The 7,164-nt window shown below is 48.8% G+C and overlaps 1 protein-coding gene across 1 annotated transcript in view; it reads left to right on the forward strand.

Moving 5' to 3' along the window:
* LOC122264586 (uncharacterized) overlaps window positions 1–6,900 on the forward strand; it is a 9,010-nt gene extending 2,110 nt beyond the window's left edge. Inside the window, exon 3 of the mRNA XM_043033560.2 lies at window positions 1–6,900. This exon is cut by the window's left edge and continues 1,056 nt beyond it. Within this exon, the coding sequence (XP_042889494.2) occupies window positions 1–3,031 (3,031 nt within the window). The 3' untranslated portion in view covers window positions 3,032–6,900.
* The last annotated feature ends 264 nt before the right edge of the window (window positions 6,901–7,164 follow it).

Raw genomic sequence — 7,164 nt, forward strand, 5'->3', positions numbered from 1 at the left:
ACGGCCACAGGAGGAGCCAGTCGAGTTCCGCCCATCGAAGGTCGACCCATTCCTCCCCCCCAGCCCGCCGCCCACCACTTACCGGCCGCCCACCGCCAACGACAAGTTCCCCGCCCAGGGCGCTCCTCAGCAGCTTCCTCCGGTTGTCAACACCTACGAGCCATCCACTCCGGCGCCCGTGACTCCCTCCACCTCGGCCCCCTCCTCACCCGCCCGGCTTCCACTTCCACCTCCACCACTGCCTCCCAGCAGGCCGTTCCTCCCCCCACCACCCCCTCGACCCCCCACCCGCCCACTCTCTTCCTTGCCCCCACTGCCCTCTGGTCGCCCTGCCCCCCCTCCTCCCCCTGGCGCTCCCGCTAGCCGCCCAGTCCTGCCTCCTCCTCCCGCGAATCCTTCCGGTCGCCCTGCTCTCCCTCCTCGCCTTGCTACTTCCGGTGCTCGTCCAGTCCTGCCCCCTCCTCCTGCGACGCCTTCCGGCCGCCCAGCCCTCCCACAACGCCCACCCACCCCTGCTGCCCGCCCAGCCCTCCAACAACGCCCACCCACCCCTGCTGCCCGCCCAGCCCGTCCACCTCCCCCTGGCGGCACTCCTGGCTTGTTACCTCCACCTCCTCCTACAGGAAACATTGATACGCCCATTCCCCCTAAATTCTCCTCGCGGCCCCTCGAGAAGCGTCCTCTTCCTCCTGCTCCTCCTTCGTCCTTCCCAATATCCGCCGAAGGCCGCCCTATCCTTCCTCCAGCCTCCTTTGGACCTCCACCTCGCCAGCCTGCCCCGCTAGTGCCACGTCCTTCTCCTGCCCAGCTCCCGGCGCCCGTCCCTGGCACCAAGAAGCCGACCCGCCCCTGGAAAGACGGCTCGCCTGCCACTCACTTCCAGATCATTCAGGTTCCCGAAGCTTCGCCGCCGCGCCCTCAGGACGTCGCCGAACAGCCTGACCCGGGTTTCAACCTCCCTGCCGAAGCTGACAACCTCCCCAGACGCCCACAGGCACAGTCGCCGAAGCCCGACGTGGACGGAGTGAACGTCCTCCCAGGGTTCCGCCCCAACGCCCCACCGCAGCAAGAAACTTTCGGATTTCAGGAACCACCCAGGAGAGTCTTCAACACCCGTCCCCGCCCTCTGCGCCCGGACAGACGCCCAGTGCTGAGCAAACGGCCATCTTTCCTGGAGAACTTCAATTTCTTCGGTCGCACTCCTGTTGACCGACGTCGCGGGGAGACAGGTCCTTTGGTGGAGACCAACAACGCAAACATCAAGGTCGGCACCAAACAGCAATCCGAGGCAGATGCACTTCGCTACAAGCTCCATCACGGCCCCGTCCCCAACAATGCGCAGAAGGTCGTTGTGATCGGACCCTTCAACCAGCCTCCGCCCGGCGCGCCCGTCATCCCACTGCCAGACAAGGAAGTACCCCCTCCCGTGGCTCCCAAGAATCCTGGGCTACTCCCTCCTCCTCCTCCTCCTGCTCCGCCAAGGCGAAGAATCTCAGCTCCTTCCCAGAAGAATTCAGGAGCCGTTAAGAGTCCAGAAAGCAGGATCCCTCCTCCCCCTCCTACTCCTCCTATTGCAGGACGTCCTCAGCCACCTCAGCGAGCCCCCGCTCCTCTTCCTCCTCAGCCGCTCGTCCAGAAGCCGCCAATGAGCTCTCAGGATCTTCCCGAAAAGAAGAAGGTTCCGTTTGTCATCCACAGCCAGACGATGGCCTCCGAGACTGAAAAGGAAGACATGATGACGGACTCTCACATGGAGACCTCGATGAGCAAGAGCGGTGAACAGGGCCCGTCGCCCAACGCCTCCTGGGCCGCCGCCAGTGCCAGCGCCCCTGAGGAGGTAAGTGAGGAGCACAAGGAGGCCATCATCGCCGGCAAAATCAGGTTCCCGGCTCTCTCCGGCGTCGAGAGGTCCGACTCAGGAAAGGCCGGCCTTCCCCCCGGCGCCATCCCCATGCCGGTGCCCATCTTCGACGGCTCCAGGCTGGTGGTGCCCGCCCCTCACCACGCCTCCCGCCGCGTCCTCCCTCCCCCGACCCCCAAGCCGTCCTCCTTCTGGGACTTCTTTAGCTTCGGGTCCTCCGAGCCCGCCCGGCCGCCCGTAGCCGCTGACAGACGCGTTGTTGTGGGCCCTCCTCCGGCGCCGCACTCCAAGACGCCCGCCCGTGTGCCGTCGCAACCCGCCAATTACATCCGCCCTCCGCCGCCCATCAGGTCTCAGCCTCAGCAGGGAGCGACTTCCAAGCCCCGCCCAGTTTTCAACCCACGCCCACAGCCCTTCTATACGAGAACGACACGCCCTGCTTCCACCACAACCCCACGCCCTTCGCCTGCCTCCAAGCCAACTCTGGTCTCACGCCCGGTTTCGGCCACACGCCCTAATCCCCCGGCGTTCGTGGCTCCGTCGGCGCGCCCTGGAGCCACTCCCCGCCCATTCAGACAGAACCCCCCATCAACAGAGCCAAGACCAGTCTACAGACACACCTCCACAGCCGCCCCGCCCACTGCACCCACAACCACGACCACAACCACGACCCCCCGACCCGCGACCCCCCGACCCGCGACCCCCCGACCCACGACCTACCGACCCACAACCACCAGAGCGCCGCCGCCGCCGCCACCCTCGCCATCCACAACCTCGCAGCCCGTGACGCCCATGCGCATTACCGAGTACAACCCCTACCCCGCCCACGCCCCACAGTACGATGAGAACTGGGGCGGATTCAAGCCACCCACGCTCCAGTCTTCCTCTTACGACGGCTGGAAGGTCGTGGGCGTGCCGTCCACGCCCCTGGAAGGACAAGGGGACTCCCTTAGCCCTGTAGTGTCCTTCGTAAAGGAGAACACTCCCGAGATCATCATCAGGGCGCCCACGCAGGGAGGCAGCGACGATGACGTGGTGACGGGCGTGATCAGCGACAGGATGGGCGAGGTCGCCGACGGGGACCAAATGGTGCAGTTTTCGTCGCAACTCAACGTGGAGACGCCGGGCATTGTTCGAAGCTACTGGATCCAGGCGCCAGTCCTCGCCTAAGGCCTCAGGAAAGGGAGAGAGAGGAGGGAGGGAGGGAGGGAGAGAGAGAGAGAGAGAGAGAGAGAGAGAGAGAGAGAGAGAGAGAGAGAGAGAGAGAGAGAGAGAGAGAGAGAGAGAGAGAGAGAGAGAGAGAGAGAGAGAGCGAAAGAGAGAGAGAGAGACCGACTTCCCTCCTCCCAAACGTACCTTGAGGACGACCTGAGGAATTCAGCGCTGAGTGTGAAACGCCGCTGGCCGTCTGAGCTTCGCTGGATTCCAGGTCTCAGTGAAGATTCTGCGTCTCGATTAAATGCTAATTCTCTCCACAGGATTCCGGCGACAGCTCTGCTTCGGAGACTCATCGGTGACTCATTCTCATGACTTACGACTTACCATCACCCACGTGACTCATAATGAGAGACAAATAAACTGATAAGCAGAAACATACTGGTGACGTGTCCTAAATGAGCATTCAAGTAGCCGTTTCGTCTGAGGACTTTTTATGCTAGCAACAGTGGACAAGATTATTAGTTTATGCTCAATTCTACTAAGGATAAGTTAATGGGTTATCTAATTAATATTTCCCAGAATTTAGCAACGTAGGAAATTAATATTGAGAGTTTTCTTTAACTTGCCGATCTCGACACAAAACTAGTGACTGTGATAGAACATCGACTTCCACAATACCATCATTGAAGAAATTAGAAAAGACAAAAAAAAACAAAGACAAGTGCTCAACGTGTGACCTGCAATCTTTTCTATATGCCGAAGAGTTTGCAAATTACTTTTCTGCTTTTGCAGTCGGTGTTGCGTTACTGACTGACTTTGTATGAGACTGGACTTTGACCTCAGCCACATTATTTGGGACACTGGCGACCCAAGGTTTGTTTCGAAATATGTCATCTCCATTTATTCACCTCTTCACTCATTTATCCACTGAATCATCTCTATTCATCTACTCGCTTATTTATTATCTAATTATCTGCTTAACTATTTATTGATCTATTTATTTGTTGACTCATTCATTAATTCATTTACTAACTTATTCAATCATTCAGCCTTTTATTTATCTATACATCTATATATTTATTTATTTATTCAATTATTATCATCAAGCATTCAACTCACCCAAACTATCTATCTATACGCAGGATGGAATTGATCTTGATTACATAAATGACGAAGGGAATAAAATTTCACCACTAGGTCAATTCACCAGGTGTTCGGATCCCTTGTTGTCCTCCATTTTGGCTGTTGGTCGAACCCGTCTCAGTCTGTGCTTCGAGACTTCGCTTGGCGCTTCATGCATATTTATGTTTCTACATGTTTGCCTTATTACTTTTTTGTGTGTTTCTTTCTCTCTGTCTTTGATTTGTTGAAGACTTCTTGCTACTATATTTTGCTTGCTTCCTCTTTATGTCTGCTTTAGTAGTATCTTTGATATCTTGCGGCACTTTCTCACTAGACTGTTATTTCACTTGACATGTTGTGACTGGATGTGTTTATTGTCCTAGAATAACTGTTTTTACGTTGTTTCGACTGTTTCAGTATGATGAAAAACTACGCTCGTCTGTTCATTTTGTTAGAAATCCGCAAATTTTCTCTTGTGACAGAAGGTAATATGTATAAGGTGACTGATTTGTATATTAGACGACAATACAAACTTTGACTCGCTATTATACTATCAACTTGACTTACTAAACTGTTGTCGCATTGTGATGTTATGTGTGAAAACAGTTATAAAATATTGTAGTGCACATTCTTTATGTCATTAGAATTTCTGTTTTAAACGACAAAAAGTTCAAATTTCAAAAATACAATGTAATATTTTGACATGCTTTGCAACATTATCCATCTCTGTTAGTTTCCAAAATACTGACTACGGAAAATTTCGACTGACACCGAAATGATATGACAGCATAGCGACATGACAAGAACATCGAGACGTGACGGTATCCAGTGACGTGACAGTGTAGTGACGAAAATTGTGACACGTGTTTCTGTCTTTTTTTCTGTGGACGAGATAGGCAAGTGCTAAAAATGCATAAAGGAGAAAGACTATTATATGTCAGGAAAAGACGTTACAAGACCGACGAATGAAAGAAAATGTGACATGAAATGAAATGACTCAACGCACGCTTGCTTTGGCGACATGGACTACATCTGACATGACTTCAGATTTTAACGCCAAAAGCACGTGAGGTCATAGGCCTCTTCCTCCCATGCACCTCCCCCCCCCTCCCCAACACCTACACCTTTATGTAAATACACAAATCACTTCAGATGTGACTGTCGAAAGAAAATAATAATAGTGGCATTCAATTGCAGTTTCCATGCCCTGTTTTGTTGGAAATTGCTGATAGATTAAGAAGTTTAAATATGTAGCTGAATGATTCGGAACCAAAATATTTGTTCCTTAGATGAGAAGTTTCTTGACATGCTTAGCAAAGTGTCGTTGACTTTATATATTTTCGTACTTTTTGCAAATGTCATTATTTTCTGGTATCAAATAGTATTTCATAACAAAAATGAAAAAAGAAAAAGAAAATCATGTTAACAGATGTTATATTTGATTTCAGCCTGAACGCGTTTAACACTACGCTAAATATGCCATGTCTCTTTTATCAGCACATGTTTGGCATTTTTTAATCCTAAGTTCAATGTGTCTCTAGATATAAGTGCCAAGATTAAACGTAGAGACAAAATAGATAGAACAAATCTACGTTGTTAATTTGTATTTTGGTACTGGACTAAATATAAAAAAACACATCACACTGTTTTTACTGTAATGTATTTTGTTAATGTAGAGTAATTTGTATGCACAATTAATTGTTATCAGATCTTCCTCTCTGATTAGTCCCAAACATCTTCTTATGACTAATCTCAAATCTCACGAGAAAAAAAATCTTCAGAAACTGTGTACTCTTCCTCAGCTGCAGAAAAATAGTTTGTCTTCGCACCCGTTCAGTATATTTCAAGCCCGCTTTTCGTACTCGGTCATTTGCACTATTATTTGGTCACGTGACCTCTTAAACAGATGTGAACACACACACACATACAAACACATAGACACACGCGCACGCACGCACGCGCGCGCACACACACACACACACACACACACACACAAACACACACACATACACAAACACACACACATACAAATCACACGCACACGCTGCACCTATACAGTCTGCCAGTATCGTTTCGTTTCTCTTGGGTCAACTGAACAACTACGTAACTAATCAAACACATTTTTTCCACGAAGTAGTACGGACTTTAGCGGCAAATAATGAAACGGATTTGTATTTTTTCAAATATTTCTTTTAAACTAACTGTACCGAACATATGTAGTGTAGCATCTTTGTACGTTAAGATATGCTGGTTCTGTTAAATGTTCATAATTGATAATAATAACTACCTTTCGTAACAATGACTCAGAATTATTCCATTGAGTCTATTCAATATCATACCATCAACTGATAATAAACAGCATTTTCAACAATCGATATGGATTACATTTTGTAAGAATATAATATACTTCAGCCCAAATTATGAATTTGAAACAAGAACGTTCTTCAAAGATAGCACTCATTTTGTTTGAAGTTTTACGGCAAACAAACCTTAATTTTGAATGCAAACCACCAAGGGAGATGCAGTTACGTAACAGCAGCAGAAAACATAAGTTAGATAAGTTCCATAAGTTAGATAAGGTGCTAACCATAAACAAAATAACATCGGAGCAGAAGTGTGTGTTGGACTTTTCGTCCTTAACTTAAAAGGGAGTGAGAGAAAAAAAATAGAGGAAACCTTGTTTGTACATAGTGTCTTCATTTATTTATTATCATTTTGATGACTAACTACCAATTTGTAATAAAAATCATACTGATAAAGCTGAGTTTTATGTTTCCTTTATTGGTAAATAGAATGTGTTGAATTCATGTTTTGTTCCTCGAGATACTGTCACATGGATAAACAGAATTGTTTTCTATATAGTTATGAAATAGAGATAAAGAGAGGCAACGGGAAATATTGGTAAAGTAAGAGGAATATAATATGCCCTATTTTTTGGCAGAAAAGGAATGAGTCAATAAATGTTAAAAGTAGGACTAAAAATCAATGAAAATGAAATAATGGCAATCAAATAATCAAATCAA

The sequence above is a fragment of the Penaeus japonicus genome, unplaced genomic scaffold (assembly GCF_977035675.1).
Source record: "Penaeus japonicus unplaced genomic scaffold, GWHDUDI00000001_assembly GWHDUDI00000033, whole genome shotgun sequence".
NCBI lineage: Eukaryota > Metazoa > Arthropoda > Malacostraca > Decapoda > Penaeidae > Penaeus > Penaeus japonicus.